General features: G+C 42.8%; 1 protein-coding gene across 1 annotated transcript; it reads right to left on the bottom strand.

The window, feature by feature from the left end:
• Nucleotides 1–5,238: 5,238 nt before the first annotated feature.
• On the bottom strand, nucleotides 5,239–13,658 carry TENT5C (terminal nucleotidyltransferase 5C). The gene is made up of 2 exons (XM_042868335.1): nucleotides 13,601–13,658; nucleotides 5,239–11,028 (listed from the first exon to the last, which is right to left on the bottom strand). Exon 2 carries the CDS (start codon nucleotides 11,000–11,002, stop codon nucleotides 9,830–9,832), a length of 1,173 nt encoding a protein of 390 aa, XP_042724269.1. The 5' UTR covers nucleotides 11,003–11,028; nucleotides 13,601–13,658; the 3' UTR covers nucleotides 5,239–9,829.
• Between the last annotated feature and the right edge of the window lie 7,391 nt (nucleotides 13,659–21,049).

Below are 21,049 nucleotides of genomic sequence, written 5' to 3'. Positions count from 1 at the left end.
CTCTCCTTAGCTCACTTTCAGATTCATGTCCAAAAAAATATATATTTCAGTGTCAGTATGGTGATTCTCATTGGATGCATCCTCTCACATGCCAAGACCACAAGGACAAGGCACTTATTGGACTAACCTTTAGAACTGGAGTCAGAAATGAGGATTTATGTGATTCTTTCTAGGTTCCTTCTTACAGTACTGAAACAGAGACCATATGCTTTAATTCTCACAGAATTTACTCAGTAATCCAAGACTGAATGCCACCATCAGCAAACGAAACTGCCCTTTGGCCAGCTCCTATCACAAGTGGCTGATCTCTCATAATTTTCTCTCACAGCTAATGAGCTCAAGAGCAGTTCAGCAGTTTGCCAAAATATTTCACCAGAAAAAAAGAAGTATTAAACATTTCCATTGTTCTTAATATGTATTAGTAGCATTACCTCCAAAAAAGTACCCTAAGAAAAATAAATTTTTGTTCCAAAAATTAAACACTTTCCTATTATCTTTCAGGAAAACATGAAAATTAAGCTCCTTGGCTATCTAGCATCACCTCCCTGCTGGTCACACAGTTTCCATACTGTCTGAATCAGTCTTGTTTGCACAGTCACCAGCACTTCCCAGGACTGGTTTTCTCCTGCTTGGTCTGAGATGTTCTGAAGCCATCTTCTCTACCTTGGGAATTAGCAATCCTTGAAGTTCACAGGACTGACAATGACTTCACCCATCTTTGGACCAAAGTCAGTAGGAGGAAATGGCTAAGAGAATGGGCTAAACGTACATGAAAGATATGAATCTCTCTCCCTGACAAAGCTCTAGTCTCTGAGTTAAAAACTTTGTTCCTGAACACTCTGCTCCTGTCATCACAGCAGGGCTTCCTGGCACACGAACAGAAATGGGAGGGAGAAAAAACTAAAATGACAACTACCTCATAAATGTGGGATTTTAGTTTTTCAAAATGTTTTCAGTAATAGATTTCTCTGAGCTTTAAAAACAGTTTTGGGTTGTGAGTATATTTGCTGTTCTTTGTTTGTTTTTTTAAGTTTGCAATATTTATGTGGCATTTACATTTTATTTTTAAGTGCTTGAGTTCTCTGCTGCTTCATATTGTGAGAATGAAGATTTGGTTAAAGTCTAAGTGCATTCTGGCATGTCTGGATTCTCAAGAATCCACCTCTACGGAAATAAAAAAGGAAATTAAAGAACTAGAAAATAAAAGAAGTATGTTAGGTTGCTATGAATCCTGATTAACAAGAGCAATGAAATTTGGAAGGAAGATTTTACTTTATGCCTAATTTATTGCATTGCGCAGTAGACAAGGCAGGAGAATCAAGGGCCCTGTGCCTTAAAGCACCAAGTCCTCTCCGAAAACATCCAGATATACAAGTTCCCTTCCCATTGCTAGCTATCAGATTCTAGGTAGCACTGGGCACCTGGACCTTTAATAATCTTACAGGCTTAGACATTCAGTTCAGGCTGCTTCAAACATCTACACAAGGCAGTACCATTATATTGCAGCCTATTTTTTATTTACTACAACAGCAACGGTGAAAGACCCCCTCTAAGATAACCCCATCAGAAATTATACATGGTGATTTATTAAATGTGCCTCACACAGCCTCAAGAACAACCACCATAAGGAAACTGAACTGTTTTTCTGTGACTTTCTTCTACTCATGTACAGACTGATGTAAGGAATGACAGCAGTACTACTACTTTTCAATGAAGTCTCTGATCTGCAGGCTTTGTCAGCAATGGATACACGCTCTTTGATAAGACAGGTTATATAATATGGCAAGAAAAATGAAATGATTCCTGAAATCAATTGTATATTCTTTTACTACTCCTTTGCTTTCAATAAGTAAAATTCCTAATCAGGTAGTATGGGCCTACAGAGTAAAAGGAGTAGCTCTGGAACTATAAATCATAACTTTGCAAGCAGTTTTGCAGTTAAAGGCAAGATTTCTGTCAAATACCATATTGCCCATATTATTTATGAAATATATTTCCTTTTTTTTTTTTTTTTTTTTTTTAAACTAAATGTATATTTTTAACTGATATTCCAGTGAAGCTTGATTTTCAACAAAAAGCTCAGGGATGGTCAGTTGGGACTCTTAGTCATACAAGCAGTTCTATTCAGAGGGTTCTCTCTTACACCTAACCAGACACCAAAGAGCTGAGAGTACCAAAACTCAGAGCTGGTGAGGACAGGCAGGTTTGTAACATGTGGTATAGTCATAGTGATTAACATACCATTGTTATACTATGACAGAGTATCCTATTTCTGAAGTGAAATAGATGCCCCAGTCCCCCCACTCTTCTCTCCCAATCCAGTCAATATGTAGTGCTTCCGAAATATTCACTCCCAGCTCTGTCAGCATGTCACTGACATACCTAACAGTGCTGCTTTTCCTCAGGGCTTGCTTTTTTGATCCATGGAATGGTAGCAAACAGGAATCCTGCTGTCACAGAAGTGCTGTGGTGAAGGAGGCTAACAACCCACGCAACGTGCCTATACGCTCAGCTAGAACACTACTCTCTGTTTAGTTTCCTTCCATCCCAAACACACCATATATATATATAGTATATATATAAACTTTTATTTATTCTTAAACACAGACAGATGACTGTTTGCCTGGATCCACTCCATGAATTTAAGCCCAAAGGCTTCAACCTTTTTGGACAGCAATGCATCCCAGCACAGCCTGTTGGCAAGTCAAGAGCCCTGAACACACTGATCTACGAGCAGATCCAGCCTCCTTTTTTGATGACTCAAACCTTCTGGTGTCACAGAGAACTGGGACATGGGGTTGGCAGCAGTCTCTCTCCCCAAAAATAGCCTTGCTTCCCCCTGGTCTTGGGAAAAGCTGCCCAGGAGGAGTGAGCAGAAGGCAGCTCATGAGGTCTATAAACCTCCATCAGCCCTGGCAATTATTCAGCAGTATACAACATTAGGGGAGCCCCACATGAACAGTAAAAAAGACAGGCAGATGTTGTGATGACTTACAGATGTAAAAGTATTTTAAGAGCTTTCAGAGGAAAGGACTGAAGAGCTGCTGTAAAGTACAGTGAGAGAACACAGGCTTTGTCTGCTGCCTGTACCTTGAATCCACAAAGAAAGACTAAAATAACTTGCACCCTGCACCTCTGTGCTGACATTGAAACCTGCAGGTGGGTTGAAAACAAAGTACCCACAACCACCTACCATATATTCTACCACATGCAAGGGCAATGCCAAATTGTGAGTGTTTGCCATTTCCAGCCATCACACAACATTTTGTCCATTTATTTTGTGTGCATTCAACTGTGGGATTCAGACAAAACATTTTTTCAATACTGCCAGATGCAAAACACTACATCTGGAAGCCAGGAACACAGATGTTGTCAATACCAGATTGAAGAGGCAGCTTTGAAAAGCAGATGGACTCTGAACTCACTGCAAATAACTGAGCAAGCAGAAGCACCCAACGTGCCACAGAATGACAGGAAAAATGGTGGGTCCCAGACACCAGTTAGCAGCAGTGGGAACTCCATACAGCATTTTGCTGGATAAGCCAGACTAGGCAACTCGTTCCTACTGGTTCACTAAAGCCCCTAGTCAAATAAGGTGGTAACATCTACTGCAGATAGTGCAACTTTCCTTAGTTTTCAGAACTGAAGCTGATAGTTCACATCTAGCAGCTGTTTTGCATATGGGTCTTGGCAAGACTATTTTTCCAGCACGATGGCTCAACTCCTTCCTACTAGGAAAATTACTAAGGTTTGGCAGGTTGACTACTACTTCCACTGGGCAACCTCGCCTACAGGATACAGGGCTTTTTTTTTTTTAATCATTGAGCCAAAGCAGAAGATTACAGTAGTGCCACTATAGCAGAACATAACTGGTGCTTCTAATACCCACGCTCCAGTGGTGTTTTGCATCCTTCAATATACCTCACTTTCTAGTGGCTGGATAAATGCAAAATATTTTACTAAGGAAGGTAACAGCTATACATACTTTGTGTATTAGTACACTAAATATGCTAAAAGCATAGTGGGCAGTGTTCAAAATAAGCAAGCACACAGCCTTTTACACAAGCATCTGACCTGCCTGAAAGGATACACTGAACACTAACTTCAGACAGGAACTACTACCACAAAAGAAAGGCAAGCAATAATTGCAGCTGCCAGAACTGTGGAACAGTTCAGAGTACTAGTCCTCTAATGCCTCACCAACACAAAATTAAGATAATTTGCACAGCATAGATAACACTAGGTTCTGGCAGAGCAAAGAAACTGGATGCTTGGAAATATGCATTTACTTGCAATAGCAAGATAAAAGAACAATGTACACATCTACTCTCCTAATTCTCACTTTTCAGAGATGAGAGCATCCATACAGCCACTTGCTATGCATGGCTATCTTGCTGTTTCAGTATCTGACTGCAAATTTAAGCCTGGTATTCTAGAAACCCAAGGATGGCATTCTCCCACCAAAAAGAAAAAAGCCTCTGAAGCTTTTATCACAAGATAAACTGAGGAGCTGAGGTAAGAGAGCTTCAAATGACGAACTAGTGGTCTGTGCCATCCAGCTTCTGTACAGTTGGATTATCAGCTCTCCAATTAAGTCTGGGGAAGAAATTGCAACTACACAGGCTTCATAACTGTCTTCATAGTACTACAGCACTCCCTGCTAGTCCCTGGAGAAGCTCCCACTGACAGCCATTACAAGCTCCTGAAGGCTGGAATTTCTCTAGTGTTACTTAACTAACAGGGTAGATGTTGCCTGAGCAAAGGCATCATGTCAAGCACGCTTTTAATAGAACATTTATTTTTGAATCTAGAGCAACAAATACACTGCCACATGCCCCTAACTTTTATTTAGCACTGACCTGTTCAACCCACATTGACCAAGTGCTTCTCTACAAACCATCACTATAAACTAAGTCAAAGATTAACCATATTCTGCTTAACTGACTAATCTTCAGTCAGTCAAGAGGCAGATGAATACGCTCATGATAAGAAGTCTTCCTTGCCTGAGGAAGGCCTAGAAGGAAAACATTACTGTATAGATGTATGAATTCATCACTACTTCTTCCCCTCTCAGTGTGTTTACATGCTTCTATTCTAAGGAATCTGCTTTAGCAGGGAGTTGAGCTAGAAGGTCTGCAGGGGGCCCTCCCAACCCCTACAGTACTGTGAACAGACAATAAGCTCCACGAATACTTCCAGTCAACACTACTTAGACGCAAAAACAACTTGAGGCAAACAGTGTTTCGCACAAGTTTATTTGTACAAGTATTTCAGAATCATTACGCTCCAAAACCCAATTTCCAAGGGTGACAAGTGAACACCACAGTGCAGGACAGTAGGTAGTTACTGTAACTAATCTCACATTTGGGCTCATCACAAATTGAAATCTTTCTAGTATCTTGTTCTGCCAGCTTAAAAAAAAATAAAATAAAATAAAAATCACTTTTCCAAAACAAGTACAAGATAGATTTTTCAAGAGCTGACTTCTAATAGTAAAATTTAAAAAAATAAACAGGAAAAAAAGCCTTTACATTTCAACAAATAGTGCAGTTTTAACCAGAAAGAGAGACAAGCCCAATGCAAACACTTCAGTGAGTGGCCTCCTCCGGTGAAGAAGAAAAGCTGGAGCATTCCAACCACTCCCAAAGCTTCTATAACTACAGCCCAGCAATCCACCTCAGAACAAGTTCCACTGAAATTAAATAGCCCGTATGAAATACAGTTCACCATATTTAACATTTGACAGTAATGGTTTGAGCAAGACTTAGATGCAAAGGCTAGAAGTATGCATTTGGCTCCCAATGCCCAAATCACACATTTGCTACTAACAATGACTGGCTTATTGCTTATTCCTGTGTCTAACAATTTTGGCACCCAATTCAATCAGTTTTCTATACCTCTCATTACACAAGCACTATCAGCACACCAGCAGTTTAAAACTGAAGTAGCTTGTTTGGAGAAAGCCTCTTAGAAATGACTTGGACTTCTCATGTAGCGATAAGCAGAGATCACTACCAAAATCAGCAGTTATTCTATCAGAATCCCATGACATCCATATGCTTAACCCCATAATTCAGTCCAACAATATGGATATCTATAGTTCAAATACTTAAAGTTCTAATTGAGACCTGGTTTAAACCTTCTGCTCTGTAGACAGACTACTCATGTTAAAACAAAAGATCGTGAAAAATGGTTGCTCAGAAGCAATGTCCAGCTTAGTGGCATAGCAAACAAGCTGAAAACAAACACAGTGTTACATCTTGAGCTGAGGAGCATAAAGTATGCTTTACCTTATCACTTTTCAGAATTTTGGTGGTTAGCACAGGGATTTCACAAAAGTGACTGAAACGCTCTTTACTAGCAGGTTCCTCTAGTAGCATCTTTATCAAATTAAAAGATTTTATCTATTATGATGAGGAAGTGATATCAATAAACTGTAAGCTAAAGGGAACTTGGTGAGAAATATTCACAAACAGATGCTTAGCTTCAGACTGGTTTAGCCCTGCAGAGATTAAGTAACAGGAAGAAAATTGCTATTTTAAACTAGTCTAGTTTCCTAGAAGCCTAGTCCTCAGGAATGATGTGCTGACACAAATCTTGCAGTCCAGTATTTCTGCAGTTCTGCTATGATGCCACTGCCTAGAAAGAATGCATTAAGGTAATAGCCTGAAGTTTAGCAGCCTCTCTCAAACTTCTACTTGATACAGAAGCAAGCAGAGAAGTTTGCACCATTCAGCACCACAGGAGACTGAATCAAGCAGGCAGCCTGAACTTGGCCATGGGTCATTACCTTAGCACTCATTCTCATATTACTCCCAGCTGCAGGGTCCTTATAAACCTGATCGCAAACCAACTAGCACACACCAGATTGAACTGCTGCCACCTGGGACATCAGGCCGCCAAAACAATTTGAAACCAGAAAGGGGTAGACTGCAGGTAGCACCCTGACAAATCTATTCAGTATTTCTGCTCTATCTGAATTGCCAAACTAGGATTCTTTGCATGCCCAAAAACAGAACTTTGTCCCAGTAACATTGTTTTCTTTTATTTAGTGCCAATGCACTAGGTAATAAGCAACTTCAGGCTACAGTCTAACTACTCAAGAACTTAACATCCGAGCTGAAAAGCATTAGTAATTTAATATGCCAGAACAATTTAAGACCCAGTAGTCCTGCAAAGCTTATACCAAGAGTCAGCTGTTCAGAGAGCAGGCATTCAACACAAAGCTTCCTTAGAGGCCTCAGCAATAAGTTACATCAACAAGAGCACAAATATTTATTGCGAGGAGTTAGGTGTCCATAGCTCTGCCTCAGTAGGCCCACAGGAGAGCTTTATTCTAGCACTTTGTTTCCCAGTAGATACATGTGGCCAGACACTCAGCAGCCAAGGCATTCAAAGGCTAGTAAGGAAAAAGAATTTCTTCAAACTTAAGGACTCCTCTTGAGTATTGATTGCTTCTTCTGCATGAGCTGATACACACAGTTTCTGAAGTCCAGCTATGCAATCCCACAAGACTTGGGTCTAAGCTGATACGCAAATCAAACTTGTAAACCAAAACCATTGCTTAGATGTACTTCTGGAACAGGCATAGCTTCCCCCCCCCCCAGAGTCAGCTGAAGCTATTTAAGGGATGAAAGCAATTACAAATTCTTAAACAAAAGGACTTCCTTCTAGCGATACTCTTTAATAGGCCAATTATTGCTCTGCATGCAGAAGTTACTCATTCCATCAGTAAGCTTGCATTACATTTGACACAGATGACATCACATCAGTTTTAAGATAAGCCTTCCAAGTCAGTATTCCAGATGAGGAGTGCTTTGCTGTAAACTGCATCAAGTCCAAGCTTCAATTCCTAGAAAAACTTGGAAGTAATACCTTGACTATTCAAGAGTCTTTAATAAAAAAAAATGTTTGTTACTGAAGATGCTTACAAAACGGTATAAGATACTGACATCAAGCATACCTGGCTGCAGCCTGCTTTCACAATCCTATCCCTCCCTGCTTTCCCAAGCTACGTGAAGTCTGAACAGAAAACAAAACACAAAAAATAAAGTAGCCTTGCTGCTATACTAAGGTGGCCATCATGCATTAGTTACAAAAAAGTGGGAGAGCTTGTAACATAACAAGAAGCCTTTGGTCCTACCAAGAACAGGCAGCTTTTCCACTGTCAAGTAAATGCTGCTCTGCTATCGTTCTTCACATCTAACAGTAACCATATAGTTTTATTTCATCTGCTTTTCTTCCTACACTTAAATCATTTGTTTGATCCAGCACTTTGGTCTCATACACTCAGGGAGACAGCAAGATGACAAGAGTTAACAAGTATTTAAGTATCCTTAACCATTGCACCAGTACATTAAATAGCTCTAACTTTTGCCTTTCTAGTCTACTTCTGATTAAGCAAAGAAATCAAAATCATTTACATTATGAATTTTACTATTGCAATTAAGTGAAAGTTGCCAGTCAAGGCAATTACCTTGTTTCTAGTACTGCTATATACAGAACCATCCTTACAAAGCACAGAAGCATCAAAGCAGGCAGTTCAACACATACCCTTTAAGAAGTTCAGCCCCCTACGCCTCCAAGTAGATACTCTTCCAGAGGTTATTCTGAAACTAGGGGCAGACTTTCCCCATATACAGTCTCTGCTAAGAGCTCTGCTTAGGGTTTATACACCTCATCAAGTGAAGTTTAAGACCACAATAGACCAAGAACTTAACCTCCCAAAAGACCATACTACACAATGACCAAGGGATGATGATAAACCAAAAAGCTTGACTCTTAAGTGGAGACAAAGGCAAGCCTGCAGGACCTGCCTGAATTTGTACAAGAAAAAACAAGGCGGCACTTCAGAAATTCACACTGACAGGAGTGCACATCAGCCTACAGGTTGGTGGATTTTTTTGCTTGCTGTGGACCCACAACAAAGAAACTCAAAACTTCAGTGGAAGAGCTGCACTATTTCTCAGCTGTGCCAATAACTGTTTAGGAAGATGTAGTCAAAAAGGCTTTATCTTGAGCCTCTTCTTAATAGCATTCTTCCCATCCTACTCAAGCAGTGGTTTCAGTTCTATTAAAGGCTTTATTTCCTCATTTCAAGGACTTCACATTAGCAATTGTTTAGATCATGTTCTGCTGCATGTTTAGAAAAGTCAACTTCCATATTTTCATACTCCAGAAGAATCTAGCCAACTCGTGCTTTAGAGACAGGCTCATTAATCCATCTCCAACTTCCAAGAAACCTTGAACTTGAAGCAGGACCACATATGCCCATGCGCTACAGGAAACAGCCAATAGGCCCTCTACAAGAGGGACATTATCCACACAGTTACCAGTTCCACACAGCCAAAAAGTAGAAGCAGCCCGAGCATGACAAGACCACTCTTACACAACAATTCAATTGAAGGCTGGCTAGAATCTGAATAGAAGATGTATAAAGTTTGTTAATAGAAAGTTTTGGTTTTAAATCAGCTTCTGCTCAATATATTTCCCAGTCTTAGCTCTATTAACTAACACAGTTCACTGAATACTCCACTTAGATGACAAGTTAACAGCCACTTCCAAGACAAGTACCTAGTCCTGTAACTATTCCTCTAATATTTGGTTGCTGGTTCTCTTCTCCCAGTGAAGAGGTAATAAGGCTTCTTGGCATTTGTAGAGATAAACTGAAAAGGTTCTTCACAGGTTGCCTGGTCGCATATTACTACTGCATTCCAGGAAGTAATTAGTCCAACAATCTTACTTATTAGAAAACCTACAAATGTCCATCACTTGTCTATGTACATTCAGCTTTTAGAAGCCTCCGCTGAAGAACGCTCAAGTGAAGCAATCAATTGCAAGGCAACCAAGTGGGGTAGGACTGGCTATATGGCACCGGAGGATTTGCAAGATAGTAATTGCTGAAGTTTACATCACTAACATAAGGTGCTGGCTGGTAGTAACAGGTAACAGTAGTGGTGTTAGGGATGATGTTCTGTTCTGCCAGCACTTTGAGCGCCAGAAGAGAAATCAAGTTGAGAGTCTGTCTTCGCTCGTGTCCCATGAGACACACAGTGCTCTCATTCACCACCCTGCGCAGAATCATGAGGTAGTCATATTTGCTCCTTTCTTCTTTGGAGAAGTGGTTCTGAAGGTAGGTCTCTAGCTTGCGCTGCTGATCCAGGATGTCTGGGAAGTCTATGAAGAACCGGGAGCACATGTAGCGCTCTAATGTTTTGATCTCATCTTTATCCATGGGCCGGAAGTCTCGCACTAAGAGGTTACTGTATTTCAGAAGCCCACCACCTCGGATCTCTTCAGGATTTTTGGTAGCTATCAGCTTGTTCTGGAGGTGATCAAAAGCTGCTTCAAAATCTCCATACATACTCTCCCCAATCACAGTTGGATGGAAGTGCTCCGACATGGGGTTTTCCGAGTAGTCATAGTAAAAGAGCAGGGAATCCAGTATGATTTGGAAAGAGTCTACACTGAACTCAAACTGGCGTCTTATGCAGTCTACAAACTTCAGCTCCACATTCCTGCCATGTTTATTGGAAAGTGATATCAAACTCCAACGATCAGACTCTGTAGACACTTTAACTAGCTTCTGGATGTAGGCTTCCTTCAGTGTTACTGGACTGATCTTCAGTTTGCTTACTCCTTCTGGTAAGAAATTCAAGAGGGAACGCAACACCACATCTCGAACCAACTGAAACTCTGCCTCACTTGGAAGAGAAACTTGAAAAATGAGATCCAAGTCCTTGCAGCCCAGACCATTATCTTTGACCAGGACATGGCCAGCTGCAGAGCCGTTCAGACGGACATCATGTACTGCAATGCCTGCTTCATTCAGCCTACTTCGAACAGTCTGAACTATGTCCTTCAGAGTTATCTTCAGTGTTGGGAAGTTACCCCGTCCATGGATTGGAACCACCTCTGTAAGAACTTCATGCAGGCGGCTGACCTGCTCCCAGTTCAGCACACTGCATGACATGCAGTCTGTATTACTTCCTTTGCTTGCCATGTTAAGGTTTTTCTTCTCCAAAGAAACTGTAAGGAAGTGGGAGAAAAAACAAAACAAAAACAAAAAAAAAAGTCAGACTTTCAGTTTGCACTGCCTAGCTCTGCTTTCTGTCTACATACACAAACTAGAGAGAAATAACTTCATGGACTGTCGTCAGCAAGCCTTCCACCTGAAGTGGTTCTCAACTGCCCCACGAGTATGGACTCAAAATTTAGTGGTCAGTGTCCTTTTTCATGGGATAGCATTAAGAATTGGATAGAAGTAGCTTGTTTCAAAGGGAAAGCCTCAATGAATAATGCATAAACCTCATACAAGTTTCCAAAATCATCTGCAGTACCAGCTGAAGCAAGTGACAATCATGGTATTTGGAAGCGTTTTGTGCTTAATGCTGAACTTGCTTTGTTATAGTTGAAGCTCAAACACTTATCTCCAAATAACATGACAGTAAAAGATATTCAGGTACTAGTTTCAGAGCTTAGAGATCCAGTTAGTGCCTTCAGTGGATTATGTGAGAGAAAAGACCTTCCTTCTCATAGAAGTTTTTTTTTTGTTTGTTTGTTTGGTTTTTTTTTCCTTTCTTAATCACCCAGCATATAGCTCTGACAGGATAAGAGTCAAGTCCACCTTGCTTCTGCAAAAAACTGATAGAACTTCAGCATCTGGACAGAATTTCATCCATTAAAATAAATAAATAAATAAATAAATCAGATAACATAGTTTTTCAAGGTGCACTTCCAGTCTGTAAGCAACCCTTTTTCAGATACATTACACAATTAAGCTACCTTTTTGGAAATACTCATACTTTCCCTGTCCTTTTGTTCATTTATGAAGGAAAAACAAGTTCATAAGAGCTGGCATGTATTCAGATGGGATTAAGGCACACTTGTTAACATTACAGTAAGGACTTGAGAACCTCAACTAGTTCAAGCATGAGCACTTGAAGGAATCTTGTCACAGTTGACCTCTTCATTCCCTTGTGCTTCAATGACCTGTTTTGAAGTATGTGGATACTTACGTATATTCTACAGTTGTGCAACTCTAAATTGTATTAATACACTCTTCCCTGTTCAATTGTTCCAGGTTTCTATAATAGCCAGGTGCTCCCTAACAGCTGGGGACTGAGATTTCACATTCATCCATCTCAAACACTTGTGAAAGCTGTATTTGCAGCTGCCAAGGTCAGGTTATTCAGATTTAGCTTACTTAACTCTTGCCTACCAAGAACTGTTTAAAACTCAATCATGTATTTTCCTAGCATGCATCAGGAAAGCGTATGGAGCGCTTTTTAAGCAAGATACAAACAGTAGCTATTGTTGTTATTTCTTGCTTGTTGTCTACTAGCTTCCGCTTCTGAACAGACCATCTGAACTGTCACCTCCTCTAGGAGAAGAGGAACACTAGGTCAGACACACAGCAAGGTGAAGCAAGCAAAACTCCCAGGGATGCAATTTCCATCCCTGAGCACAAGCTGCAACATTACAAGCTCTGCTGCTGTGTGTACCACATCAGCTTCAGTAGGCATCAAATAAGCCCATGATTCTTAAAATAACTAGTTCAGGATAAAACAGAAGCTTCTTTAAACTCAACCCTTGGGGCTCCAACAGAGCATAATCCCAGTGGTATCACAGCTGACAGGAGTTGCCCTCAGAGACATTAAGTACACTTTCACCCCAAAAATACTACTTCCATTAAATCCTTCAGATCACTAGAGAACACAAGATTCCCCTGACTTCAAGCTGCAAGTGTCTAAGCTCCTCCTTTCCATTTGCGGGCTCCTTAGCAGCCAAGACAACACATACAGTGTTCCAGGCAACCAGAGAGAGGACTTGAGCAGAGCTTTCCACCTCATCATGCGTACTTGGTTCTGCTTGAGGATCTTTGGGCTGAGGTACAGCGCACATGCTCTCTCTGCCAGCACCTGCTGGAAAAGAAGATCAACTATTTCTCCTCCTCCATTCAGGGGAGAGTTTAATTCCTGGGTTGCCAGCTGATGAAGCATCTCACCCTTAAATCACTCGTGTGTCGCCTGCTCTGCAAGATTTAAGTTCATGACAGCAGGACCTTAGTGATTAACACATCTGGAACACTAGAGGCTTGCATGCTTGTGTTTCATACCACTGTCTGCCACCACAAGGTCAGACACCTGGAGGTGCTCGTCCACTGGAAAGACAGCCGGGATAAGCCCTACATATTTTTGCTATCCAGCTTCAAGTGTACCATAGCTCCAGTCACATGCAATGCCCAAATCACAGGCGGGAGAAGTGAAAGCGAGACTCGTTTCTGTCGCGATGAGGGATCACGGAATCCTGCAACAGCGTATAACAGGACGCAACACCTAGAGAACTCAGCTCAGAGCCGTGGCAGACACCTCTCTGACACCACAGCGTCAACTTTAACAGGAACCGAAATGCTGAGGGACGTAGCTTCCTTCAGAACGCACCCGGGGACCGCAGCCAGCCAATTAGATAACCACGAGCAGCGATCCATACACGGCTCCGAGCGGCTGTTCCCCAAAATGATCGTTAACCATCCCATCTCCGACGCGCTCCCTCAGGAGACGTCAAACCCGCCCGGCCCGCCTCGCCCCGCTCCGCTCACCGGTCAGCTCAGCCACAGCCGCGCACACCGCGCCGCCGCCTCACCGGCCTCGCTCACGCTCACGCGCACGCCTCCCTGCCCCCCGCTCCCGCCCTTTATTGCCGCGCAGCCGCCCCGCCTCCGCCTCCCCGCGCTGAGGCGACCAACGGGCTCCCCCTCCCCGCCTGCCTGAAGCGGAGGAGCGGGGGCGGGCGCGGCGAAAAGGGGAGGAAAAGGATCTGGGTTATTTGTACAGTAATCAGTAGAGGAGGGGGGAAAGAAAAGTTGTTCCACCGCTGAGGGAGTTGGAATGTTTCTAGTGGAGCTAGAACGTTGTTTGCCAATCACAGCTAGGGTACTGTTACTTTCCTACACCCTAAAGGAAGAGGAGTTCAAACCTGAGCGCGTGTAGAAAAAAGCTGAGCCTGTACGAGGAAGCTGGAAAGCCCTTCTGGTCTCAGCAAACAAAAAGAGGCTTGGCCTGTTTTGACAAAAAACAAAAGCTGAGCAGGAATATGGGCAGGTTTCTTCTGTTTATTTTTCTCTGTCAGCACAATGTTGGCATAAATTACAGGAAACGAGGAGAGCTGTTTAAATTAAAGGATAACACTGACGCAAGAAGAAGATCCAAGGCATCTTCTGTCATTTTAGATTGTCATCCCTTCAGAGCACAGCACCAGAGAGCAGGTAGAATGAAACTGACTCATGTCAAGGAGGAGCTAGATAAGAAAATCCTTAACGTGGTTGTCTGTGGAGTTATACAGCTAAACTTGAGGATCCAGGACACCTCTTCAAACAGCTTTTTTTCCAGGTCTTCTGAAACAAGAAATAGAAATGGGGAACTCGAAAAGGAGTAATAGGAGAAATGACGGAGGCAGAACCACCAGTGAGGAAGTGTTGCACTTGGAGGTTAAAGCAGTGAATGGTCTCCCGCTTTAAAGCAACAGTTTCAGCTGCACTCCTGCCAAAAAAAATGTTACTGTCTGATGGCAGCGACTGATCATTTGGACAGCTGCCTCACAGACAAACATCAATTACATGATGCTGAAAAAATATTGTCTGTAACATTTATTAGATATCAATAAATGCAAAGAAACTTGTAGCACATTGTAGTATTACAGGTGTTAAAATATTACTAAACGATTCGGTGTATTTGCTTAAAAGTTTCTGTTTCACAGAACTGTTTGTAAAAACAAAGGGACGCCTCAACTACATCTTCAGATTGAACACCTGAGATGTTTTCTGCCTTTCCTGCTTTGCAGACGTTGACCACACTTCAGTGGAAGGGCAGCACTCAGTGCAGTGCATGTAAAACTCCTGACAGTACACCTGCTCTTGGCAATCGCTGCCCACTGGTCCTACAGAGAGGCCAGAGGGACGAGATCTTGACATGCCATTTAAAACTTGCCAGTTCAGAGTTGTGTAGGTTGCAGGCAGAAAGAGGAATGCAGCCTTGAGTAATGGACACCTGGGAGATTGGGCCCATATACCCCCAGTAGAGGCCAGCATTCTGCTCTCCATGTCTGTGTCGTGGATTACTGCATGATGTGGACAGAAAATGTGGAAACAGCTCCGCTGGTGAGACAAGAGATAAGGGCAGGGGCAACTGCATGAAAACTTTGACTGCTGAAGTTGTTCTGACGCTGTCCCAGGGTACAGCCATGATGCTTACGCTTAGGCAGGGCTGACTTTCCATTTGGGACACATTGTGGAAGTTGTTTCAAGGGGAGGATGGACAAGGACCAAACAGATCATCGAATGGTACTGTAACAGAGGAAAATGAGAGTCTGGGACCACCAAGAGAGAGGTAGGTATGAAATGTTATAAATACAGTGCAGCTCATTCATTTTAATCCAGTAAATAGGGCAGCAAGTTTGGTGGAAGAAATGCACTCTAAAAACTTCTAAGTCAGCTCAGTGACCTGACACTATCAGATTAGTCTTCTTCCGTGTTGCACTGCTGAAGGTAATATGTCGACATAAATCTTGGTTGCTGCAATTGTTAAAGCCATAAAGTGAAGGAGAGTTATTAATACATGGTAGTAAGAGCTGCCGTGCTCTATTCTGTAATTGAGCATCAAATGTGCCACTGAGAAACTCTCCCTTTGGTTTGACATGCAGTGTCTGCAGTACTAGGAGCATGGAAACAGATAGAAACATCCCACCCATAAGGGGTTATTCAAAAATCCTCTGTTGGAGCCCCAGAGAGAGCTTCTCTCTCAGTCGGTAGCCATCTTTGCAAGTGTTTGAGGTTTCCTTCACGGTGATGCAGCAATCCTTCCTCTTGACACAGTAATGTTAATTAATAAAAATAGACACGGGAAGTCCTGTATAGATTCACAGGATCTAGTTCTGGGAACAGCAGTCTTACAGAAATCTGAGATTATACTTGTCTCTACAAGCAGAGCAGCATCCAGAAGGTTCTGTCAAAGGGGTGAGAGGTTACTTTGTAGGACTGACCAGCTTCCACCAGAAAGCAAAGAGCTGAGAAGCACTTTCTCTCTAAGGGGCAAGAAATTCCACTAGAGCCCTTCAAAAAAGCACAAAGATGGCTCTCAAAGCTGAGGCTGCACTGAGATCTGAGGAGGATACAGAAACTCAGTGTTATTGACTCCTGTGAATGACTCAAGATATCGCTACCTATCAGCCCATAGAATCATAAAATCATAGAGTCATTAAGGTTGGAAAAGATCACTACGAGCATCCAGCCATCAACCAACCCCACCATGCCCACTAAACCACGTGCTTCATCTATACATTTCTTGAACACCTCCAGGGATGGTGACTCCACCATCCTGGCACAGCTTTGCCACATGCCATCTGGAAGCTGCAGACTCTTCTTCTCATGAATTGGTTTATGTGCACATGAGGGTTTTCCTTTCCATGAAGTTTCTCCTGCCCAGGCCTTCCCTCAGAGCACATGCTGAGGTGGAACGTGCTTAGTGGAGGGAGTGGGCAGCAGTCTGTCCTCCGATTTGTTTTGCCTTGCACCTGAGCTTGCCCAAGCATCTTTAATCAGTCACAGTTTCCCAGAACCCGGGGGAGGACAAACGGTTAGAAATTTTGGTGGTGTAGGAGAAGACAAGAACTGAAGAGGGGAGGAGGCAGAGGTTGGTGGAGAAGGTTGATTTGCAAATCAACCTTGCAAACTGAAAATAACATTTATTCTATTTTGGGAGCTGTGAGCAAACTCAGGATCCATCACCATATGTTCAAGCTGCAGGTGGCAAGCACAGCAAAGGGAGGCAAAGAGAATATATTGTTCAGGGAGCACAGCCCCAGACACACAAAGCTGCCCCACAAATCATGTACTTTCCCCCACTACAGATTTTCACTTTGAAATTGCAGGTTTTTCACGTTCTCTCACCATCCCCAGCTTTGGGAAATGATGCACACAGGGTGCGGTGCCTGCACCACACCTCCCTTCTGTGCATGAGCCCTGTCTGCCGCTTCCGTCACTGCAAAAAGTCACAGATGCTATTGTTCACCCCCACAGATTTACAGTTTGAAGGCCCACAGACACAACTGAACATCTCTTAGTGCTCATCCAATCCCTGTATAATATGTCCCTGCCATCAAACTCATAGTCCCTTCACTAACACATAGTTGCCTGCTGACTTTATTCAGCACCTCAAGATTTAAATAACCCAGTGTTTCACCATAGTAGTTTGCCACATCTGTTACTTAAATTTGCAGCTACAGGGCCATACAGTTTTATCTGGTTTTAACTTCCACCTCTCCTTCTTTTCAGTATGTTTTGTTTTGTTTTTTTTTTCCCTGACAGATTACAGGGGCTTTTATTGGAAAGTTGTCTGAATTCTTTAAGGATTTTTCAGCAGGCCTTTTATTTCTAGCTGGTGGAAATGGTAACCAGGCAAGGAGGTTTTGCATAGATAATGCAGTTGTGTAGTTTAAAATAATCTAAATTGGACCTGTCAGAGTCTCCCCTAACCCATCCTCAGAGGTCAGGTTTATGCCACAGGGCAGTGAGGCAGCTCAGGGAACTGACCCCACTGAAAATTGATCCAGCCACAGAGGTCAGATTCAGCAGGGCTAGCCAGCTGGTAGGGCCACCACGTACTGACATTCCAGCAACACAAGCATGGGAGGTGAGGCAGAATGACAGCAAAATTTAAGCTGCAGTGAACTTATGCTTTCAGAATCCTTTAGGCTCACCTAAAGTACAAAGAGATGTGTTGGTCTGCCCCTTGGGCTACTGGGAAGCTCTACAACTCTGGAAGGTGCTGTGTTCCAACACAAAGATGACAGCTTGAAGAGCTGAGCATAGGGTAGCATCTTCAGCAGCTCTCTGCTGTGATCTGTCCCTCAGCATGACAGCTGCTCCCCAGTGCCCAGTTCTTTCCAGCTCTCCTGCTGGAAGGGGATAACAATCTTACCACCAGAATTTAGTTTCACGCTATCAGATCAAAGACCACCATTTTCACATCCTCCCTTCCATCTCCATGGCCAGATGCTGTCCTATAAGGATCCGGGAGGACCCTGTGGACTGTTTTTGCCTACTGCTGTCTGGTATAGAGTACTGCAGGAACTCCCAGTGCTCCCAGTGACAGATAATTGGGGCTTTCAGGCTCTCTTATCTAATACAGAAGAGGTAGGGTAATATTACACATCTAATCTGATGAGAGAACATTACCATACCTCTTTCTATGGTAATCTTGACATTTTACCTCTCCTCAGAAACTTGCTAAGCAACATGCAGGCCTTTCTGTCTGTGCTGTGAAAATCTTGCAGCTATGTGATAGAGATCACTTTGGAAAAAGATTTGAGGAGGAAGTGAAATGATTGGATATTTTGAGAGAAGAAGGAAAAGTTCCGGCTGTAAATGTGTTGCATGGTAATGTTTTGCACAGGTATCTTGCTAACACAGAGTGTTCTCATCTATGAGAGTGTCTTGTTTTTGGCTGGGATAATTTTCTTCCCAGTAGCTTGTGCTTTGCATTTAGGATGAAAATAATGTTGATAGCACATGCATGTTTTAGTTGTAGCTGAGCAGCGCTGCACAGAGCCAAGGACATTTCAGCTTCCCACACTGCCCTGCCAGCAAAGGGCTGGACATGCACAAGGAGCTGGGAGGGGATAGAACCAGGACAGCTGACACCAACTGGCCAAAGGCATGACTGATAACATATGGCATTGAGCTGAACAACAAAACTGGGGGGAGCTGACCAGGGGTGGCTGTTGCTGCTCAGAGGTTGTCTGGTTGTCAGTGGGTGGTGAGGAATTGCACAGTGCATCACTTGTTTAGTGTATTCTTATATCCTTGTAATTATTATTTCACCTTTCTTCTCTGTCCTATTAATCTCTCTTTATCTCAATCCACAGGTTTTGCCTTTTTTTTTCTCCACAATTCTCTCACCCATCTCACTGCCAGGGGGGTCAAGTGAACAACTGCAGGGTGCAGAGCTGCTTGCTGGTTAAATCACAACAGTCCTTTAGGTGCTCAACATGAGGCTGTGATCACATAATTAGAGAATTATAGATTAGAGGATCATAGGATGGCTTGGATTGAAAGGACCTCAAAGATTGACATACCTGACCCCAGCATGTTAAAACAAAATTGTTATATACATATTTTTAGTTTAGTAGTTACTCATTACAATGCTGTTGATTTTGTTGTTGTTGTTTTTAATCAGACTTGTGCTTGTTCTCAGAGTTGTGTTATGTAGCACCTTACTGTCTATGTCCCCGCAGTGCTGTCAATCATCCCTGTAGGCTGGATTAAGGTTATCACTTTGTACTGTGCAAACCTGTGTTGTTGTATGATAAAAGTACAAACTGTGAGACTAACCTGGTGTACATACTTGACACTGCCATCATCTCTGTACTTTGGGAACCATCTCTCTGAAACATATCAACAATTACACTCTTCACCTTTTGTTAGCAGGAAACCAATCTGTGAGAGAGACAAAGGGAAACACTTTCCCCTGCTTCTTCACCATCCCCTTCCACTCCAACCAAGTTACAATAGTTCTTGAGAATTTTGAATATACTCCAGATCTTCCAACCAACATGTTCCTATTGCTGTGTCTCCTGAATGTGCTCCAGGTTTTAAGGTTAAGCAACTATTTAAGTGTATCACCCAGAGGTCTGCCCTAAGGCAGGATAGTTATGAACGGCAGAGAGGGTGGGAGGATATGGGCAGACACCTAGAACAATGGGCACCTCCAGTGCCTTGGAACTTCAGTCCTGAGCAAGTGCAGAATCTTGAAAAAATAGTAAAATATTTGAAAAAGGTATGCCACCCCCTGTCAGTTCCAAAAAGACACTGCAACATGCCAGGCTTTGGTCTATGCCTATCAAGCTGCACTCATCCAAAATCATAAACACGGTACCACATCATCTGCAGGGAAAAAAAATTGACTCTACCCTCATCTGAAACCAGGACAAGGAGTAAAACTGAGTGCTCTGCCTCCTTTCACCGCTCAACAGTTCTGAAACTCATGACAGGCAAAAAAATGGCTGCACCAAGATCTCCCCATAAAGAGATCCCACCAAGATCTCTTCCGTGTCATCACTTGCAACAAATCTTGGAATAAAGGGAGATTACCAGAAGACATGCTAGCTATGTCTACAGTGGATTGGATTTCAGTTATGAATGCAAACTATAGCCTGGCTATAAGAGACTGGAATAGAAACCTGGAGTTAGTTACAATTCCTCTTTTGCAGTTCAAATTCCGCTTGTGTGACAGCCAGCATAAAACAAGAGTTGTGAGACGGGTTTCACATTGGGCCAGGCATTTGACTTTCAGAGGCAAGAAGTTCTTCATATGTTTCACACAAGGCCTGTAAGGAATTATTTGGTCTGGATTTGGTTTTATCTTACAGCTGGAAGCACTGCCAGTCTGGCAATTTTATAATAAAAAGTTTCCCAGAAATATAAAACCTGTGACATTAAAAATATGCTTTCCGTTTGAATCCTAAATGAGAAGCCTCAATTTGGAAAGAGTTAAAGCCTACCAGTGTTTGCTTTATTCTGCAAGTCAACCTGTGTCACTTATGCAGATGCAATCACGTAGCAGATCTTACAAGGAAGCTGGTTTAATTTCCCAGCAGATTTTTCTTGTGGCTCAGCTCAGACGAAGAAAGAACCCTGCTTGTTGTGAGCAGCTGGGTATCTCGCCGTGAACGAAGGGTCTTCCCAGCCCTGCTTTAATCTCCAAGAAGGTGATTCACACACTGGTGCCAGTTCCAGAGGCTTCCCAGATAAATACTCCTTCAGGCTTCCTTTCCTCACCACGCTAACTTGAGGTGCAAGGATAGCAGGAATCTTGAGAAAAAGCATAGGTGCTAGATCTTCCTGCAGTGACTTATCTCACCTCTACCCAGTTCAGTCCAACCAGCCCGCCTCCGTTGGCTGCCGCACTGCCAGCCCGCGTTCAGGACCCGCCATCTTGGGACCGGCAGCGGCCGCCGGAAGCCGCCATCTTGTGGGCGGGGCCGCGGCCGGTGG

This window comes from Lagopus leucura, unplaced genomic scaffold, assembly GCF_019238085.1.
Source record: "Lagopus leucura isolate 7727_CA_CO unplaced genomic scaffold, USGS_WTPT01 Super-Scaffold_100001, whole genome shotgun sequence".
NCBI classification, from domain to species: Eukaryota; Metazoa; Chordata; class Aves; order Galliformes; family Phasianidae; genus Lagopus; species Lagopus leucura.
Note: the sequence above shows the minus strand (reverse complement) of the source record. Positions and strands in the feature narration are given on the sequence as shown.